Raw genomic sequence first — 22422 nt, forward strand, 5'->3', positions numbered from 1 at the left:
GACTCTCAAACCCACTCTTCAAGACTCTCAGACCCACTCTCTGACTCTCAGACCCACTCTCTGACTCTCAGACCCACTCTCTCAGACTCTCAGACCCACTCTCTCAGACTTTCAGACCCACTCTCTCAGACTCTCAGACCCACTCTCTCTGACTCTCAGACCCACTCTCTCTGACTCTCAGACCCGCGCTCTCAGACCCGCTCTATCAGACTCACTCTTCCTCTCTCCACATCTCTCTCCTCTACCTCTCTCCCCCTCTCCACTTCATCTCTCCCTCATTCTCTCTCCTCTCCCCTCTCTCCCTCCTTCTGTCTCCTCTCTCCTCTTCCTTTCTCCCTCTACCTCTCTCCCCCTCTCCTCTCCCTGATTCTCTCTCCCCTCCCCCTTTCCTCCTCTACATGTCTCCCTCCTTCTCTCTCCTCTCCCCTCTCTCTTCTATCCCCTCTCCTCTCTCCCCTTCTCTCCTCTCTCCCCCTCCTTCTCTCTCTACCTCTCCTGTCCCTCCTCTGTCCTCTCCTTCCCGTCTCGCTCCTCTTCCTTTCTTCCTCTACCTCTCCCCCTCCTCTCCCTTCCCCATCCTCTCTCCCCCTCTCTGACACACACACACACACACACAGTCAGTCAGACACACACACACACAACTTTGAGTAGAAGCAGCATCTCCCCCCACACCTCCGGTAGCTCACATGAAAAGTTCACAGGAGAAGCTGACACCACAGATGACACCCATCCCCCCCCATCCCTCCTCCCCCTCAGCTCACAGGCAGGAGGCAGCGAGGACTGCACATGAGCTCCTAGGAGGGAGGAGGAGAGCGATGGGGGGAGAGCCCGGTTGGGAATCACTGCCCCAAGCCCCACTCCTCTTATAGCGCCCCCCCCCCCGAGCGCTGCTTACCCACGCCGCCCTGGTGATACTCGGGTCCTGCATCAGCTCCTCGAAGGTCGCCATCTTCCCCTCCTACTCCGGCGGCTGCTGCTGCTCTGGATGTGCGCCGGGGGGGGGAATTGGGGCAAGGGGGAAGCAAGGGAGGCATGGAGCAGACTCACCACGTGCTCCATGCAGGAAGAGGCGGGCCTCGCTTTGCAAGCGCGTATAGAGCTTGCTGTGGGCCAAAAAAAACAAATCTTGGTAGCGTGCCAACACGCGGCAGCCAATCAGGAGAGGGGGAGGTTTTGTTTTTTCCCCTCCTTTCTTGCAGGCGCATCGCGAGCGCGGTAAGCGGGCGATGGGATTTATCGAATGGCAGGGGGACCGTGCGGCCCGGGCCCCCTGACTCACGGGGGCCGGACAAAATGATTTTGCGGGACTTATACGGCCCGCGGGCCGGACGTTCCCCACCCCTGCTGTATACAGTTGAAACCTTTAGAGCAGTTCGGTATTTATAAACCTATTTAAGATGGAAGTGCTGACACTACATTTATATTGCTTTGGCATTGTGCTAAATTCCAGTTATACATAATGAAACCCGGCGACAGCATTTTGTTGACATCATTGGAGACACCACATAGTGCATATGCTGCCTAATAGTTTTTGTAATCATCAATTTAATCTTCACCATCCTTCTGTCTCATGTTGTAATGAAGGAATAAAACGGCAAATTAAGTTGTGTGCATAATACAGTATATTCATCTGGGATGCACAGAATTTATTTTTTTGCAATATTAAGTTTTTTCCCTTTTTTTCTTTTTGCAGCGCTATTGAGCAGTGGTAGAAGACGCTGGAAAAAGTGGTAAGCAAATTAAAATATATATGTATATTACGCCTACATCAAATAAACAATATCTCCTTTCGCAAAGATCTCCAGCACTAAAGGGATAGAGCATATGGGCCTTCTTCTAGATCTGCTGAAACAGTCGTTCGGGTGAAAATCACCATTGAAGTGAATGGTGATTTTTGCCTGAACAGTCACTTTTCGGCCTATATAGAATAAGGGTCACTGTGTGCTTTCTTAGAATTAGTCTTTCATTTGTTGTACAAAGTTTTTAATTTGCTATATCAGTCCTAGAGAATTGTAGATTATCTTGCAGGCAGTGGTGCTTTTAACTATTGACGGGTCTCTTCTTAAAATATCGAAAGACATGAGGATGCTGGATATCTTGCCTCTCGATATGGCTATGAAGAAACCCTTATGTTTGTCCTTTTAATGGGTATCATTACTTGCAAGAAAAGTAAAACCGAAGCTAATACACAAAGGGGGTCATTCATTAAACATTGATCGTGCCGTAACACGGGAACTCCTATTGACTTGAATGGGCGTTTCTGCGACTAGTGATCAGATTGCAGGTTAGTGAATAACCTCCAGTGTCTCCTAAACAATTTGGGGATTTTTGTCTCCGCTGATGTTACTAAATCAACAAATTGGGTGAATTGTATTTATATTGATGTCCCTTATAGGCAAATGTAGCTGTTTCTTCACAGTGGAAAATATAATGTGTATTTTTCAGTCTTTCAAACTGTGAAGTGCTCCGATGTTGGTGGGTGTGTAGGAATGTTCTGGGGGAGGTATGAAGCGACAACCACCTTTCTAACCTTCTGGTTTAGTATATTGTATGTCCTGTTACAATGCACAGTTGGGCAGTGCTTATACCGGTGCCGAGTTTGATATTTTGTCACATGGTAAAAGATGAATCGGTTCTGATTGCCGAATGATTCTAGCGTTCCGCAACGAAAGGCAGAAGCCGAAACAGCTGAAGTTGAAAAATCTGATGAAGCGTATTTGGATTTTGGTTTTGGTTTTGGTTTCAATTCCAAGTGGATTTGCCAGAGAAATTGGGTCTCAATTGGGTCTCAATATATAGTGTGTGGAGTAACGTTGGTAAACAATAGCCAGTATCCAACAAATTTAAGTCCCCTTTTAGAAAGAGAAACTTGCTATCTAACGAAGGCTATAAGGAATTAGTCAACTAAAAGGAACACAATGAACAATATGGTATCCACCCTTGCAAGTGCTTAAAAAGAATACGTTGCGTACTACACCACATTGCTAAGAAGAACAAGCCTTACACAATTGGAGAGAAACATATTCTCCCAGTAGCACTTAACATTTGCAGGATAATACATGGTGACGGAAGAGTAGAGAAGAGGCACATCTTTCGCGAACATTCGCCGCGAATATGACATTGCTTTGCAGCCACGGATATTGGTGGCTCGTGTTTAAGAAGTGACATTCGCCTATCTTCATGTGTATGCAATATCACTGGCTGACATGGCACATTTGATTGTGAATGTTTATACATTGGATTTGCCTAGAAGTTTCAGACCCTGAAATATGGGTTTGAGAGATAATTTACATTGCATATCCTATTAGGAAGTATCTCAGGTGTGCTCTTCATCTTTTCTTTTCTTTTTTTTTAGGCCCCATAAAATCCATATTTCAGGGTCTGAAATTTCTGGGCGCATCGGAGGACTATGGTAGTTTCTGAAACATTTGTCCATATTTTTTACTATCCAAACAGACTGTAAATATCTGTCTGCGGATCAAATTTTGTTCAAAAACCTGCACAAAAATTGTCGCTTCAATTTTGACACATTTGCCCATCATTATGGTCTAGAAGTTAAAAATATTCCCGCTGTCAGACAACATCGTCAGCCACTGACTTAACACAAAATAATGTATTTTCAAAATAGAGTGAGGCTTGTGTTGAAAACCTGTCTCTAGCAAGAAGCACATTAGTGGTGCACACCTAGGCTGTTAAAACTTAACATTTATTTATGCCATAATTAATATAAAGTTACACATGCAAAAAATTTGCATGTGTAACTTTATATTAATTATGGCATAAATAAATGTTAAGTTTTAACAGCCTAGGTGTGCACCACTTATGTGCTTCTTGCTAGAGACAGGTTTTCAACGCAATCCTTTCTCTATTTTGAAAATACATTTCAATCCAGCACATAGTTAGCACCCGGTATCTACTTTGATACTTTAGGCAAAATCAGATTTTCATATACCCACTATTTACACTTATTAGTGAGCGATATACTCTTTATTGGTGTTGCGATATTAACACAAAATAATACAGTCTCTCAAATAGCATTCTGGTTGGAAGAAGCAACAAGGGCCGCTTACAGGGGGACAGCCAGGACTGCTGTACCAGGTCTGGTCAGTCAAGAGGGCCTGCCCCCACTGCCGGCGACTCAAGAGTTTGCATGCACCTGTGCAGGCAAGAAGGGCCCTCCCCAGGACCCCACCTCTGTTGGGTCCTCCCCTTCCCCAGGCCCCCCTTTGCAGGGCCTGCCCATTTGCTGGGTGATGCCCACCTAGAAGGAGGGATTCCACAGGCTCTCATTTTGCAGGGCCATGTGAGGGCCCCAGGTAAGCACACTATGCTCCCTGACCAATTACCTGCTTCCCCAGTACCTCTTTTACTCCCTCCCCAGGCCCAGTACACCCCCCTTACCTCCACCCCCAGGACCTCTTTATACCTCCCACTGACCCATTACTTCCTTATATCCATCGACCCATTACCTCCTTTATTTCCCCTGCCCCCCTGGTCCATTACCTCCTTATATCTCTCCCCTCCCCCCTCCCCCCCCGCCCCCGCCCCAGGTCCATTAACTCCTTATCCTCCCAGCCCCCTTCTGCTCATACGCTCTGCCCAGTTCACTGGAGGGAAAGGCCAGCTTCATATGTTTGTCCTGGACCCAAGGATCTCAGTTGGCGGCCCAGGAAACAACGTATACTGTATATAGAAAGAAGCTCATTTAATTGTTTAGTGCTCTCACAGATCAATATCGGTAGATTATCTGAAAGACAATAAAAATGTATGCAACTGAATATTAACTGTTGAACATTTTTAAACCACTTTCTTACTTCCCACGGGTTGAAGTGGGAAGCCTCCATCGATATCATCATGGATTGAGCCCCTTCTATGTCTGGCAGAAGACTATGTTCAGTAGCCAAAGTGTTTGAAATTGCTCCACATTTAGTGTGAACTCCTTGTATGATGCACGGCAAAGGATGCGGCGATGGAGCAGTGAGGGCAAAGGATGCGGCGATGGAGCAGTGAGGGCAAAGGATGCGGCGATGGAGCAGTGAGGGCAAAGGATGCGGCAATGGAGGAATGAGAGCAATGTAATCAGAGTATGAAGGTGGAAAAGTTTTATTATACGTCCATATCATTTTACCAAGTCCAGTATCAGGGCAGCAGTAACATCAGCAACAACGTTGCTGTGATCCTAAGAGATTCCGAGGTGAAGTGAAGACTGCTAAACCGCAATCAGGCAGCCAGAGCAAAAAGTGGCAATGTCTGTCTTTTCCTAATGAAACATGATGGGGAGACTCTCTTAGGGGGCCACCTAAAACAGCCTGAGGTGCTTTTCCATACACAATTGTTGTCTGTATTGGCACATCCTCTGGACCCTGTATAAGGCAACAACAAAAAATCCACCTGGTTTGTTTTGTCTTTCTGTTTTCCCGCTGGTTTCAATGTAATACCATGCCATTCACGTGCGCGTTTGTACACTGTAGGTGCAAATTATATGTTAATATGGCTTTTCCAAAAACACGTCATGGTGATGCATTTTATGACTTCTTTTTCTCTCCAATTTTCCATTGTTTGGGAAACTCCGTTTAGAGACAAATACTAATATTGGTGCTTAAGATCATTTGAATCTTTGTAGTATGTGCAAACCTTCATTGAACATGAAAAAAAAATGTCAACGTTTTACAAGGTTGATGTAATTTATGTATTAGTGAATTGATCAGTGGGTAAAATCGATATTTTTTTAAATAAAAGCGTTTGCCGTTTATCATTCTTTTACTGGATTGGGATGTTTCCATGGTAGTCCACCTTGGGAGCTGTCACTTTCTATATCTAAACTTTATCAAATAATATTTGAAGATGCCAACTGTCTCTTTAAATCCTCTTCTCGCATTATTTTCAGGTGCAGGATTTGAAGCTGTGTATGTGAAGATAAGATGCTGCTCCAGACTGTGAAATCTGCAACCTACTTTGTATGGATAGCACATTACTCACCTGCATCTAGGATAACGTGATGAATTCCAGAGAACTCCACCCATGCTGAACACTTTCACCACAACAAGCACAAGCACAATAGGGACTTGACACATTTCGGACATGCCGCGAATAATTGTATTAAGAATATATTTCACCCCTTCACTGCGAGGAGGTATGCAATGCATAGCAGGACAAGGAGGTTATAGAAGTGTTTACACTAGTGCTAGTTTTTGTATCAACGACTTTTGTATTATATTCACTATTTATTTTGATATATTAGTTTTCTGTAAAAGGCATCATTAACTAAAACTTCCCCACAAATAAACTCACAAGTAGGGTCAGCATAAGTTCATATTGTTTAATAAAATGTATTGTGCTTTCTTCATTTGCTAAATATGGTTTCAAATATCTTGACATTTGCTCGTAGCGCATTCTAAAAATGCTATCGTATGGTTGAGGATATTTCATAAATCACAGGCACACATGTTATCACGGGAGTCTTTAAACTGTCACATTGTTATGCCCAAACCTGTAAAATTGTTTATGCAACCTAAAAAGGTCCTTTTTAAAACAGCACTAATAATACTTTGGCTGTAAATATGTTGAACCATAAGTGCATTTTAAATATGTATTTCTGATTTTACTTCTATAATTGGACATAACATAAATTTATTGATTCTTGGCACATGCATAGTTTCCACATGGGTAACCACCAGGAGAAAGCATGTCATTATGGCAACTTTTTAATACAAGCACAAGCGTTGCTATTTTTGTACAAAGTGTTTGCATTCAGTTAATTATTGGGTTTTTATCTCTATTCCTTAATTTGAGCATGTGCATCATATTTGTATGGCATTTACAATTTCAGTGTTGGAGAGTCCAGTAACGCAGTGCTTGGCTCCAGCAAAGAAGAGGTTGAGTAATGCTGTGCTCTTAAGTGTTACACATCTTTTACCATTTAGAAAAAGATCACCAGCAAATAGCACCGAATTTACTGCCAGGGCACGTTTTGTGTTCCTTCCAGTACGTATGCGTAAGCCATCCATAAATGTGATTAAAAAAGGAGACTAAGTATTTGCACTGTATTATTTATTAAAGAAATTGCTTGGACTGCGTCCACACTGCCGCCGAGTGCGCTCACTGCAATTAAAATCAATTGGTACGACCACGCTCAAGCAGCGCGTGCTTGCGAGTGTGCACGTACGCTCTCCCAAGCTTGGCGCTTGGGGAGAAAAATCAAAATTGACTTTGAAGCGTGCTCATCAGCAGTCAATGCACACAGATCACAGACACACATTTACACACATGCAGCCCCCCCCCCCCCACACACACACACACACATTACACACATTACACACACACACACACACACATTACACATTACACACACATTACGCACAGAATTAACCCCGATCCACACCCCCCTGCTTGCGCTTGAAAAATTATGCAGGACAGCCTGCGCTCATGCTTGGGGAGTTGGTGACGTCACCGCTCTCAAGCATGAGTGTGCTCAGCAGCAGTGTGGCCGCAGCCTTAGAGCAGACCAAGGGCCATATTTACTAAGCAGTGCTTTTCCATAAGACTGATTCTGATGCTGTAAAGCAGCGGTGCTCAACTCCAGTCCATAAGCCTCCTCTCCCCCCCCCCCCCCAAAGGTCAGGTTTTCAGGATGTCCCTGCTTCAGCACAGGTGGCTCAATCAGTCGCTGCCGCAGCACAGGATGGAATATCGTGAAAACCTGACCTGTTGGGGGGGACTTGAGAACTGGAGTTGAGCTCCCCTGCTGTACCGTGTCTTAGGCAACAGCATCACATCGTAAGCATGGGCCTGCATTACATATATTGTAAATAAAGGTTTGGATTTGTAGATTTAAAAAAAAAAAAAAAAAAGTTTCTATTTTTACTGTAATTTGAGGCTAATTACACAATCCCAATAAAAATAAACCTGGTAACGTTTTGGTGTGATTTAATTTTCAAAGCGGATGGTTCACCCAAGTAGTGAATTTCATCTAAAATCTGCATGTACTGTGTGGATGTGTTTATTGTGCCCACTAGGTACGTAGCATTTTACTCTTACACGGACATTATTACAATACATTAACAAACAGGGAATATAATAACATAGATGGAAATGTGCACGAAGAGAACAATGTAACCTTAGGAGAGAGGATTCCCTGCCCTGATAAGCTTACAATCTAATTGACGTGTGGGGAGACTAACAGAAACAATAGGAGTAAAGTTGAGGGCATTGTTTATGGCACGTACAGTATAAGAGACTGTAGTTTAGCGAGTAGTGGTCATCCAGGACTACTTCAACAGGTGCATTATTCAGATGATATTTGAATTTCACGAGAGAAGGTGTTAGGTGGACAGTGTGGGGGAGGGAGTTCCAGAGGTAGGGTGCAGCATGTTAGAAAGGCTGGCAGTTGTGGGAGCTGTAATGACCGGGTTTAGAGACCGGACTGAGCAAAGTATAGAGGACAAGTGGGCATATAGCAAGAGATTAAAGATAAGATACATGGAGGGGCAGAGGAGTGGGGATCCTTAAAGGAGAGAAGACTGACATTTTAATCGGGAGGCAGCAGAGAGTTTAAACGGAGGGAGACTGAGAGGAGAGCGAGGCTAAAAGATTGAAGGAAGGCCAGTGAGAAGTTTGTATGCGGTCAGATGGGAAAGTATAAGGGCATGCCTGAACATTTTAGTAGTAGAGAAAATGTTGTATTTTCTCAAAGTTATGCAGAAAGAAGCTGCAAGATTTAGAGTGAGGGAAGAACAAAAGAGAAGAGTCAATTATGATGCCTAAATAACAGGCTTGGGAACTGTATGGATTGTAGTGTTATTGGCTGTTATGGTAAATGTCACAAGGAGGCTTAATTTACAGGTAGAATTCTGAGCCGCTCACTCTGATATACAGTATTGAGTTTGTGGCGTCTTTCTGCCCTCCAGGAGGAGATTGCCACAAGACAGAGACTAGAGACTGTACTGCAGATGTGAGGTTTGGTGTGGAGAGATAGTTGTTTCATCTGTGCACAGGTCATACTTTAAGCCAAATGAATGAATACAGTCACCAAAGGAGAGTGTATAGTGGGAAAAGAGGAGAGGTCCCAAAACTGAGTTTTGAAGTTCACCAAAAGATAAATGAATGGAGGAAGAAGAGGAAATGTATTGTATGTCTTTATATAGTGCCATTAATGTACATGGCACTTCACAGTAGTAATACACATCACAATCATAGAAATAACAAATAATACAAATAACATATCATGGGAATAAGTGCTTCAGACATAAAAGTAACATTTTGGAAGAGGAGTCCCTGCTCTGAAGAGCTTACAATCTAATTGGTAGGTAGGAAGAACATACAGAGACAGTGGGAGGGCATTCTGGTAAGCGCGTCTGCAGGGGGCCAAGCTTTATGTATCGTGTATAGTATTGGCCACAGTGCTATTCATATGCTTCTTTAAGCACGTGTGTATTAAGGTGAGTCTTAAAGGTGGGTAGAGAGGGTGTGTGATGGTGAAGGGGTACCCAGGCCATAAATAAAGGTATGTCCGGTTGGGTGCCCCTGAGCCATATTGGGGAATTGTAAGTGTCAGCTCTTCAACCCAATTGTGGTATATAACTGCTTGTATAATAAAGATGTATGTGGTTTTACTGTTCCAGGAGTGCCAACCAGCGGGGATGTGCCAGGCGTGAAACTCGGATGATTTTACAGGAAAATTTAGTCAGGGTGTGTTTGGGTAGAAGGGTGCCCATGTTGCGGGTTACCCAAAACATGCACTCAGGAATCCCCCCAGATTCCCGAGGACATGAGGAACACAGACCACCGGATAAAATTCCCCCCTAGAACGCAGTTTGCAGCTCACCACCAAATCCCCCTGCTTCAGCACAATCCAAAGCAGCAAGACCGGGCAGGGGACTGGGTTGCATTCCAGGTCCCGGGATATGCCTGAATCCCAGGACCCAGTGAGGGGTTCCGTAACCCTCTCACCAGGGATAAGGTGGAGAGAGTTGTAGGGGTTAAAGTTTAAGTTAAAGTGTAGAGTGTCAGCTCTGCAGCTAACTGCTGGCTGCAGCCCTGTGAATGTGTATAAACTGTCTTTATGCACCCGGCTAGGAATAAGAAGGCCATATTACCGTATTAAGGGTTAATGTATAACCACAACCTATAAGGGGTTAATGTATATCCCCACACTACACAGGGTCCCTATGATAAAGGGACACTGCCCAAGTAATGCCAAGGTACCCTGAATCCAGTTTTGGGGTTCAGGGGGTTTCTCCAGCTCAGGATAAAGCTGAGAGTTTATTGGTGTGTAAAGGTAAGTCAGGTTAGAATAAAACTGCGTAAGTTAGGTTTTTGAAGTAATGTCAGAGGAAGTCATTAAGTATGGATAAACAATCCATTTGCATAGGAAGCAGAGGGAACTTCAAAGGGGCAGCAGACACATTTGGGATTCACATGTACAGTGAGTCATAACTTAAGTTCAGGACTTCTAAGGCATCACGTGGAGATGACTGGCATGTCTGGGGAGACCCGGATTTAACAAAGAACCTGGCATTGTAAGGTGTTACGTGGGGGGGAGGAGAGGTGAACAGTTTGGCCTGACAGGTGGCTTGGTGACAGGGAGACAGTCTCCAGGGAAGTAGGCTTGGCTAGGTATGCTAAGCAGCTGAAGTGCAAAGTTCACACATGCTCATGGCATGCCTTGAAGCCTCTGCCAGTCTTCATGAAGTATGGGCAACCCTTGCCAATAGGTGGGATGATTGGTTCACACGCAGTGATTCACTGCAGACTGTAAAAATAGGACTTGTAAGGTTTTACAAGTCGGGGCAGCCAGTGAGGAGTTAGTTCCATCATATAACAGATTCAGTTCCATCTTGTAAGAAGTTCCATCTGATTCATCTAAGCTACAGTGGGGGGTACAGAGACTATTTTATCGCAACTAAAGATTTGTATCCAGCTTCCAGTATTCGAAAGGACTAAGGATTTGCTAACTAATCCTGTATTGGGGGAACGAAACTATTACCTTTGGCGAAGTAAGAGTGGTTGCAGGCCACGCCACTAGTCATGGACTGTTACACGGCTCTTTTTGCGCATCACCCCGCATTTGGGAATTGATGCCTAGAGACTTGATTTCGGTGGATTTCATTCCATGGACATTTAATTTTGTTTTGACACATCCCAGTAAGTGTTTATTTGTGAATATTTTGTAATTCAAGCTGTGTGTGTTCTTTATGTAAATAAATACAATTTATTTTATTTCATGCTTTATTCAATCAAAGGATCCACATGGTAAAGTGTTAATAAGCTTGGTCTCCTGTGACAGGGTGCTAGTTGGGTATTGAGGGGAAGGGAATTCTAGAGGTGTGGTACAGTCAGTGAGAAAGGTTTACGGCGTAAGAGGGCTTTAGATACAAAGGGGGTAGAGAGAAGGCATCCTTGAGCAGAACGCAAGAGTTGGGATGGTGCATAGCGAGACATTAGGGCTGAGATGTAAGCTTTAAAAGTGAGGAGGAGAATTGAGTGCGAGATGCAGGATTTGATAGGAAGCCAGGAGAGGGATTTAAGCAGGGGAGATGCTGAGACACATTTAGGAAAAAGTAGAGTGATTGTGGCAGCAGCATTTAGGATAGATTGTAAGGGAGACAGGTGAAAGGCAGGAAGGCTGGACAGCAGAAGGTTTCAGTAATCAAGACGGGAGAGAATAGGCATGGGTCAGAGTTTTAGAAGTCTAGCAACAGAGGAAAGGACGTATTTGTAATATTGTGAAAGAAAAAACAACAAGTTTTAGATACGTTTTGAATGTGAGAGAGGAGTAGAGTGTGAGCCCTAGGTAGCGTGTTTGGGCAACTGCGTGAATGATAGTACTTCCAACAGTAATGTGGAAGGAGGTAGTAGGGCCAGGTTTGGAAGGAAGTATGAAGAGCTCTGTTTTTGCCATGTTAAGTTTAAGTCGGCGGAGGGCCATCCAGGATGATATCGCAGAGAGACATTCAGAAACTTTGGTCTGTACAGCAGGAGTACGGTCAGGGTTTGAAAAGTAAATTTGTGTGTCTCAGCATAGAGGTGATATTTAAACCCAAGAGATGTGATTAGGTCACCAAGAGAAAGTGTGTACAGAGAAAAGAGAAGAGGTTCCAGGACAGTGCCCTGGGGTACCCCAACAGAGAGAGCGATAGAGGAGGTGTTAGCAGAAGAGACACTGAAAGTACGATGGGAGAGGTAAGAGGGGATCCAAGATAGAGCTTTGTTATGAATATCCAGGAAAAAGGGGGGGGGGTCAAGGGGTGCTCCAATCTTATGACAACTAGATCAACATTGAACAATCTTTATGGACCCCAATATAGCAGTGTGGGTATATAGTGAATTGGCCTGTGAGTCACTCATAACAGCATGTAGGATAATGTCCTCATAATAATGAAGGCAGTCCAGGTTAGAGTACTCAACTATAATGGTCAAACATAGAGAAAATAATCCTTACCCACTTCTGCTGTCTGTAGGGGTCCACTGTGGCGTGCCAGCCATGGAGGAAATCCAAATACAGGTAGAACAAAGAAGCAAAGGCGCACTGCCAGGGAGTCAGGTGGTGCAAAAATCGAATCCATTTATTTCAGAACATCTCTGATAAAAAACATAACCCCAGGGGGGGCAACAAACAACCTCCTATGCGTTTCGGACGGGTAGGTCCTTTATCAAGGAGTGTTATGAATACCATGAGTATGGAGAGGAGGGTGGTCCATGGTGTCAAATGCTGCAGAGAGGTCAAGTAATATGAGCAATGTAATGACCTCTGTCTTTGGCAGCATGGAGGTCATTAGTTATTTTAGTGAGGGCTATTTCAGTCGAGTGAGCAGTGTGGAAGCCAGATTGTAGAGGGTCTAGGAGACAATAGGTTTAGAGAAAGTGGAGCAAGCGAGAGAATACAAGACGTTCAGGGAGTTTAGAGGCAAAAGGTAGGAGGAGGTTAGACTTGTGTGTGTTGATTAGTGAAGTAAAGAAGGTTTGTTTATCTTGAGAGAGGGCAGAGTTGAAACAGGATAGCATATATTTGTAGTGAAGGAAGTTTGCGAGAGTGGGAGATTTCCTCCAGAGGTGTTCAGAGGAACGAGTGCAGGAATGCAGCATGCGTGTGTGGGAATTAAGCCAGGGTCTGGGGTTAGAAGGGCAAGAGTTGTACAATAGTTCCTAACAAGGTTGTCAGCAATAGATGCATTTAAAGGAACGATGAGAGAATGCTAGGAAGAACTCCAGAAGAGGGCTTTGTCCAGGACTCTAATGAAGTGGAGAGTGTGAAGGAGAACTGAGTGGGCAACAGTATCAAAGGCTCCAGACAGGTGGAGTAGAATGAAAAGGGAGTAATTAATGTCCTTGGTATTTAGCAATGGGGCATTTGTTTGGCTGTTGAGGTTAAATGATCATGTATCATCTTTGTTTCCTTAATTCAGTAGTAAATAGGTAAAATGTTTCTGATAATAGCATGTTTTTGTATAGCGCTGCTAGTTATACGTAGCGCTTTACAGAGACATTTTGCAGGCACAGGTCCCTGCCCCGTGGAGCTTACAATCTATGTTTTTGGTGCCTGGGAGATAAGGTGACTTGCCCAAGGTCACAAGGAGCCGACACCGGGAATTGAACCATGCTCCCCTGCTTCAATTTCTCAGTGCCAGTCAGTGTCTTTTACTCACTGAGCCACTCCCTCTCCCATATACCTGAGGTTCCACCTCAAAAGTGTATTCAAACATGATAACATCACTATTCGAAGTAAACAAAAATTGCAGTACTGACAAAACCGGAAGTAAACATTTTGTAATAACGTTGCTGCTGGAGCACCAACGGTCCCTGACACCAAGGAAATGGACAATTCGGGGAGAATGGAGATTAGGTTACACAGTTAACAAGCAGCAACTGCTTGAAAGATGCATTTGAGTCAATACCATAAGAATTGCCAAATGCCAGGAAAATTTATAATGTTTCTGGGCAGCATCCCATTATTCAGAAAATAGCCCAAGGAAGAAGTGTTGGCAAAAATATATATATACACACACACACTCTCACTCTCTCTTTTCAATGTATAGAACGCCTCAACAGCCACATGGTGCAGCACTGGAAGCCATCCGCTGCTCAAAGTAGTACCAACAGTGACTGTGAATTAAATATGAATGATATATTGTATACAGCCCCCCTCTGGTAGGAAAATAAACATGGATCTCAAAGATGTTTTACGGAAATATGGTAACTTTCAAATTGTAAACCTGAAACCTACATATTACCGGCGGGCATGAGAGAGGATAGGCCCTCGTTGGAAGCAGCGCTAAAGTCCTATGTAAAGGGGAGCCCCACCTCTCTTCCTCCCCTCCTGCACCACCTATTAAAGGAACCAATTTTACTTGATGCTTCATCATACCACAGGGTACAATAGTGTTTAGAGCACTAGTTCAGCATACCTCTTCCAGTCGTAAGGTGCACGGTAACAGAATGAGGAGCGGACGGATACTTTGTTGAACCTTGGGACCATGAACAGTCTTTTGGAGTCAGATCCCAGGTGAAAAGAGCTGTGTGTGGTAGGGGTTCAGATTGGAGGGTAGCTTGCCCAAAAAAAACATTTTGGTGCAAGACGGGAAAAATGTACTTTGTGCCGGGACTCAAGGGATAGCCAATCTAGTTGTTGGAACATTTCGCAGTGGTGTGTGTTGTTACATTGTAGGATAAAGTGGCATGTTGAGTTGTTGATGATGTCCAGTTTTGGGTGCATATACAATGTCCCTATAGTCTATAATTGGCACTAGCATCTGCTGTGTGGTACGCTTTCTGACCAGTGGGCTTAGGGAGGATTTGTTCCTATAAAGTACACCCAGTTTAGCATCGGTTTTGAATGACATAGTATCAATTTGCAACCCGAATTTTAAATGAGTCCAGCCATGTGCCCAGATATTTAAAACTAGTGCTGTGCAAGAATGGTGTTAGAGTTGGTTCTGATCTGTAGCTCTGTCGTTGGTAGCTTTAGAAATTTACAAAACTCAAAGTAGCCACAGAACAGGAGTGGTGTCCAGATCTGCACAAACCGCAGTTTATTCAATCATGTAGAGTGGAAGAACAAGGTACAACATTTTGGGAGGATACAACCTCCCTTCGTCAAGTGTGTGTCATCCATGTTTTGGTGAGAATTATGGCTTTAGGCTTTCATGCCCTCCGTTCAACCAGTTTAGGCAGCAGGCTTTGAATACTTATATGGGCGACAGCCCTTTTTGGAATTTGAAAGGGGCACTATCGGGGGCTGGGTTGAATACACTATCCCCTGCAAAAGAGAGTAATAGTATAAATAGAAATTGTAGTAACTGTTTGCAGGCTGCAAGGTTGCGGACTTTGCCATAGGTGTTAGAATAAGTGGAGCTAGGCAGCGGCGGATATAGAAATCCGCCTCTCCTTGGCACTTACATATGCCGGCTGGAGGCGCCCGGCATATGTAAGTGACTTCCCATCAGGCCCGAGAGCACAGAAAATGTATATAGAGGCGGACATTTTAGCCACCCCAAAATTTTGCCGTCTGGGCATAATGGGAAATCTGCTACTGGTGCTAGGTGTGCTGGTTTTTAGAGCTCTCCACCAATATTCAGTAGATAATGCAAGGCTTTTGAGTAGTCCAAGGTGTATGATTACAGTATATTGGGTGTGGGCCAGTAGGAAGGAGGTTGTAGTGGATAGAGAGTAACATTTACATGAGACAACAGTACATGAAGGAACCAAATTGAGGTAAGTAGCAGATTCGTTATCAGAAAGGTAGTTAACAAAGACAATAATGTGCAGTTGAAATACAGGGTTTCCAGGCTGCCACTAGAGTTGTCAAGTTGATGTCAATTGTTAAGTCAAGAATACCAGGATCAATCTCTTGCCAAACTCATGCATAACTCGGACTGTATTCCACTTAAAATATGCACTTATAATATTTACATTATAAATGTAATGCTAGCCCCAGTCTCAAAGATTTCAATAGTGTACAATGTAGGTACTCGGGCAGGTCTAAAACCTACATAGCATTAAAGACAAGCCAGTTCTACGATGAACAAATCTATCCCCGATGTCCATCCCCTGCATTGCGCAAAGCTGTGGCATGGAAAGTTGCGATATGTCGGTTTTGACAAAAGAGACATATGGGGAGACATATTGGGAGACATACAGTATGGGGAGACATACAGTACTGAGATAAAAGGAGTACCCATGTTTGTTTTAGGTTTAGAAGGTAAGTGTGCATGCCATGGGTCTTTTTTTTTTCTTCAAATAATTTTACTTTTTTACTACACAGTTCAATTTACAAAAGCATGACTACAGGTGCAGCCACGACTATTTGAACACTTGCCTTGGAAAATCTGGGGCAGTCTCGCAGTAATGTTGCAACATTTCTGTGACATTTCTGCAGACAGACTAATGGCCCATCGGATTAACACAGCGGGGGTCCCTGGCAATCCCATTCAAACTGACCAGGGATGCCTGCTGTGTTAATCCGATGGGTCATTAGTCTTTCTGCAGAAATGTCAGAGAAATGTTGCAGCATTACTGGGAGATTGCCCCAGATTTTTCAAAGCAGTGTTCGGATACTCGTAGCTGCAGCTGTAGGTTGCACCTGTACAGAAATGAAATCTGAAATCAGCAAATATGCGACCCCTGCCTAAACATTTTTAGTTAAAAAATTTAATTTCTTAGTTGTAACCATGACAGTGATACCGGTTTCTGTGGAAATTTAAATATGTTGAAAAATATTCACTGCGTAGGAAAATGTTGCTATTCTTGTGTAAACAAATGTACTTAAGTGATACTACATTCCATGGTGATGGGAAAGTAACAAAAATATCAACTATATTTTGTATATTTTAAAGGTCATAATGAATATATCTCCTTTATAACCCTTAAAACGATTGAGGGAAAAAAATCCAATGATATTAGTACTCTTCTATCATATGCTGTAGCTGTTGGAGCTTTTACTATTCACTCTACAAGATCCAGCATGAATACAGCTGCAAAAAAAAAATCAGGAAAATATATCTTGAAAAAAGAAAATGAGAACATGTAATATACAAATTGAGCTTTCACTTATATGACTATTTTGCAGAATTTAACAAGATGTGTCTTGTTACTTTCCTATGAGATCACATTGGGTCATTTAACACTGCTTTGAGCTATAAATGACAGACACATTCTTGAGGTGGAAGAGCTTTTTTTTTTTTTCTCTTCCTGAAAACCGTACACCTTGAAACACAGACTGTATTGTCCATCCATCCTTTAAACTAAGAGCAGCCTGTTGCCTGTTTTTTTCATCTCGCAGTCTTTTGACACTTGTTTTAACATCATCATTTGAACATGAAGCTTGGCATCAGTATTCTGATAATAGTGGTTTTCTGTGTTGAAGCTTTGGCACAGGATAAGAAAACTGGTAATGAAGAAAAGATCCCATTTCAAACCAAAGGCAGGGATGCTTGTGTCATGAGTGCCAGTGGTCAGGGCGAAATCCGGCTAAAAATTGAATGCAGAAACCAGGACAAGACGTACTCATGTGAGTTTATGGGTAAGCCGTCCTATTGTCGGGCTTACAACAAAAACCCAAAGGTTTTCTGGAACCAACTAAGCGAAGATCTGAAGAAAACGACCAATGCCTGCGAGTCTCCAGTGCTGAAGCATAGCATGTGCCCGAGAGCTCCTTCCCAGTCTCATCTGAAGCAGGTAGATGGTAGTGGAAATCCAAACCAGCAATCCGACACGGCTAAACCTGAAAAGAAACCCCCAGCAACTCCGAAGCCGTCCTCCAAAAAAACTACCACCAAGAGCAAAAGTACAGCACCGGAAAATCCCAAAGCAAGGAAGATGGCAAAGGAAAACTGCTGGGAATTTTTCCAAACCTTCTGTACCTACATGATAGAGATATTTGTAAGCTAAAGGTAACTAACTGTTCATGCAAATATTTTTAGATTTGTTTTGTTTGTTTGTTTGGATCAGCATCAGTTTGAGTAGAACTTTCTGCAATATTCACAATGTAACACCTTACCAAACAGGTTATTCTCTGGGAGATTAGTGTGATCATGTTCCCATCATGGTTGGAGACTAATAGTTGGCTGTAGAATACTGGGACTATGGGCAGAATAAAGTGGGTGAAAGTGTTTGACTGCAGGACATTTGTATTTTCATTTTGCATTTAAGTAATTGCTCAGTGATCTTGAAATAAAAACATTCTTCTATCACCATGTCAAATCAATCAACATTCACTTGTGCTCCAACAAATGCCATCCGTGAACTTAAACACAGCCTACTTAGCACTTCACTTATCAATGCTTTTTTTTTATAGCCCATGTAATCTATACATGTTATAACAAAGCATAGCAAAAGTACATTGAATCAAAACAACCTCTTGTGTTATGGAAGGTCAAACTAATACAGTCCATTGTAGTGTTCAGTGGGCATCAAGAGTTGAAGATTATGAACAAAATGGTGTAATATATATGTAGTTTGCAATGTAATATAATACATTGTGATTTCCACAACACTAATGCACCTTCTAAGCTTGACTAATATGTCATTTGTAATCGGACTCTGAGAAGTTTTCTTCACCTGCCAAAGTTTGAAGCCAACTAGCTTTTTTTTTCTAGATTATCAAATAATTTATGGTCTCAGTACTGCATTAAAAAATATGGGAGAATGGGCTAAACTGTGGCTTTTCTGACTCCGAAAGTTATTGTATACAGACGTAACTGTATTATGCAAATTTCAATTCTATCTTATTTCAACTATCTTACAATGTTAATCAATGATTTTGCCATTTAAAGTGTCCTTACTATACCAAACCGAGGGTATTTTAAATAAATGGGTTGGAGCTATAATATAAGGGATCTTGGGGCATTAATATTAAAGACTGTTTATTGATACTAAATTGCATATATAAAGATCATTTTCATGAGGACACTAATGTTATTGATGCATCTATAAATATTGATACGGACCACTCTTATTAATTATACATTATATACATACTGTAGAAAAAGGTTATCTGTATTAGATACATTTATCGTTTATTTTTACCAAAGCATACATAATTCATACATAAATATATGGACTTGTTAACATCAACACTTTCATTCCCTTTCAAAATAGGTGCCTGAGTAGACTATAGATAAGTGATTCTCAGCCCTCTGGTGTCTCACAACCACAAGCCAGGTCATTCCCCCCAATTTATAGAGCCAGACAAAATTGCAAAATGATTAGTTAGCATGGCTATTACATAACAAAAAAACAAGAAAACTACTGTTCTAGATGGCGTGACCATTGGCCATTTGAAGGTTTCAATTATTATTATTATGTATTTGTAAGGCACTAACATATTCCACAGCGTGGTACAATGGGGGTACAGAGAGATAGATGTCAATTACATAAACAGTTACATGTCAAATAAGGACAAACATGCACAAGCAGATACAGAAGGTAATGAGGGCCCTGCTCAGTCACAATGAATATCAGAATTAAAAGCCTACGTTTGTTGATGATGATTAAGGAATTTGCCATAGGTAACAGTATGGTATGAATTTGCTATAGGTAACAGTATAGTATGAATTTGCCATAGGTAACAGTAGGGTATGAATCTGCTATAGGTACAAGTATGGTATGATTTTGCCATAGGTAACAGTATGGTATGAATTTGCTATAGGTAACAGTATGGTATGAATTTGCTATAGGAAACAGTATGGTATGAATTTGCCATAGGTAACAGTATGGTATGAATTTGCCATAGGTAACAGTATGGTATGAATTTGCTATAGGTAACAGTATGGTATGAGTTTGCTATAGGTCACAGTATCGTATGAATTTGCCATAGGTAAAAGTATGGTATGAATTTGCTATAGGTAACAGTATGGTATGAATTTGCTATAGGTAACAGTAGGGCATGAATTTGCCATAGGTAACAGTAGGGTATGATTTTGCTATAGGTAACAGTAAGGTATGAATTTGCTATAAAGGAACAGTAAGGTATGAATTTGCCATACGTAACAGTATGGTATGAATTTGCCATAGGTAACAGTATGGTATGAATTTGCCATACGTAACAGTATGGTATGAATTTGCCATAGGTAACAGTATGGTATGAATTTGCCATAGGTAACAGTATGGTATGAATTTGGTCTCAACGTTTTTCAACTTTAACAATGGTGTAATTTGCCAGCAGGCAATCCATTCTTAAAAAATGAATACGGTAAGATGAAGTTTTTGTTAAAGCCATGTCTCTATAAGGGGAACTGCTTTTATATGTTGAACCTGATTTTGACCCTCTTTCTAATACTGTCTGACCAAATCTGTTTCGAATTTGTATACAACCATCTAATTGATAAAAAAAATAAAAGTATGTCAGTGATGTCGGAGCAGTCGGAGCCACCGCATCAAGCCCCGCTCTCTTACCCACAACAATTAAACTGATTGCTTGGGGAGAGCGCGGAGCCTCTGTAACTCTCTTACCTTCTTCAGCGGTATCTCCTCCTGCAGAGTCCCTCATCCTGGCGCTACTACGTCAAATAACGCTGTGTTGCCATGGTAACGGGTCTCCACGTGACATCACAAGCCCATGCGGTGTCACGTTGCTATGACAACGGGACGCCCTGTTGCGTCGTCATGGCAATGCAATGCCATTCGATGTCGGAACACTGAGGAGGAGATGCTGCAGGTAAGAGGCCCTGCACATGTCCCTGCAGCGAGCCCGCGACTCTCCCAGCCATCCATCTATGTATATAATTCTATTTATTTCGAGACAACTGTGTATGTGGCACTTTTACAAAATTATAATACAGAAAAATAAAGTACAAACAATGGTGGTAAGAGCAGCAAGTAAAAGACCAGCGCTGTGGCAATTTAAAAATAGGTTATCGGTAAACCTGTGGAAGGAACAGGGCTTGCTGATTGCAATACAGCTATTACTATTCTGCAGGTAAGGCCAAATTTGGCTGCCAAGGGACCACACCACATTAGTTCTATATAAATGCTCCTTTAGTGTTTATTCAATTAACATTTTTGAACCACAAGTACCTGAACCTGTTTCTTATACAGAGAGGTACACACTGTATACTATTACCATGTTTACTTTGTGTACATAGATACAGTTGCCTGTTTCTAGAATGTCATTGCTGTCGGGAACTGCAATGCAATGATTTGCAATGTATGTCCCTTCAGTAGAAGAGGAAGTGAAGCATGCTAATTGGAAATTCACAATTCTATCACATTTTGTCTTGCAGAATAAGTCCAGAAGATGACTGCATTTCTTGCATCTGGGATGTTCTTTGTTATTCTAATTTCATTTACAATGGGACTGTCCTTGTAAAAAGTTCCAGCTGTTTCAGAAATCTCTCCAGCAGCTCCCTTGCATAAGAGGCATCTTTATAAGCCATGCTTGCAGAACACGTGGAACTGTCCCTCGAGTGTGGAATATCAACTATACAGTACATGAAATCAACTTGCTTTTTGTATATAGCAACTTTTAAACATTTAAGAGATGGCAACATAATTGCTTTTACATGTTTGTTTTTACAGATATGCCACGCAAAATAATTGTTTTACATTAATAAAAAATTTTTTTTTTTTAATTTCTGCAATTAAACCATTTAAGATAATATTGGGCACATTTGGCAATCATCAGCAATGAGTTGGAGATGTTGCACACGATTATATATTTTTTGAAATCCCAAACTGAATTGCATGATTTGTGATAATTAAACATGCAGTATTTAAGGCTTCATGAAAGTAACTGTTTAGACACCAAATTCATCTTCCGCTTACAGAGTGCTGTGCAGGAAGAGTGCATTGAAATAGAGAGATGTATTGATGGTGTGCACAGAAATAAAAATGTAATGATACTATGCTGGAGGACATACTGTAATCCTAAGAGATGCATGGCTTAAATATTGTACTCATGTGAAAAGATGTATTATGGTATCAGTTACCTTTCTTACCATATAAATAAAATGGAAAACTTCAGGTACTACTTATCATAGTCTCTCAGGTTAAAGAAAGTATTCAAACCAGCAATAAATGTTCACTTAAAAAAAAAAAAAAAGGGAGTTATTCATTGAAAGCCGCAATATTACATACCCATCCTCCCCCCTTTTTATCTTCTTCTTTGTATAAGTAAAACATGTGACAATGTATATAATTCTACATTCTTACCCGAACTGGCAATCGTTTGGTGCTCCTGTTATAAAATGGCTGCCTTTCAGTTTCAATCAATTCTTCAGTCAGTGTAACTCAGCAGATCTATGTACCTGCATGGCGCTATATAAATACAGACATACAGACATACAAAAAAAAATCGCATTGAGTTGAAAAAACAAAAGTCCCTTATCTAATACTAAATAGCTGATTTATTTTGATTTTTTTTTTTTTTTTTTTTTTTTTTAAGATTTCACATGTTTTGCCGCTGTAACTGTAATAGCGCAGACCGGGGGC

General features: G+C 41.9%; 2 protein-coding genes across 14 annotated transcripts in view; both read left to right on the forward strand.

Moving 5' to 3' along the window:
• The window catches only part of PROM1 (prominin 1), a 158494-nt gene extending 150578 nt beyond the window's left edge, over positions 1-7916 (forward strand). For all 13 annotated transcript variants that reach the window (XR_012787800.1, XR_012787784.1, XR_012787790.1 and 10 more), the window contains 2 exons: positions 1694-1730; positions 5888-7916. Coding sequence is in view for 2 of the 13 variants with exons in the window: in XM_075569043.1 (XP_075425158.1) it covers positions 1694-1712 (19 nt within the window). In the remaining 11 variants the exon portion in view is untranslated. The remainder of the gene's footprint in view (positions 1-1693; positions 1731-5887) is intronic.
• A 9249-nt stretch (positions 7917-17165) lies between these two features.
• Positions 17166-21563, forward strand: FGFBP2 (fibroblast growth factor binding protein 2). The gene is made up of 2 exons (XM_075569103.1): positions 17166-17885; positions 21216-21563. Exon 1 carries the CDS (start codon positions 17311-17313, stop codon positions 17881-17883), a length of 573 nt encoding a protein of 190 aa, XP_075425218.1. The 5' UTR covers positions 17166-17310; the 3' UTR covers positions 17884-17885; positions 21216-21563.
• Positions 21564-22422: the final 859 nt, after the last annotated feature.

Source organism: Ascaphus truei, chromosome 1 (assembly GCF_040206685.1).
Source record: "Ascaphus truei isolate aAscTru1 chromosome 1, aAscTru1.hap1, whole genome shotgun sequence".
Taxonomy (NCBI): domain Eukaryota; kingdom Metazoa; phylum Chordata; class Amphibia; order Anura; family Ascaphidae; genus Ascaphus; species Ascaphus truei.

Excerpts from the sequence above, each read along its gene's own strand:
- FGFBP2 (XM_075569103.1), top strand. The coding sequence starts at position 17,311 with ATGAAGCTTGGCATCAGTATTCTGATAATAGTGGTTTTCTGTGTTGAA.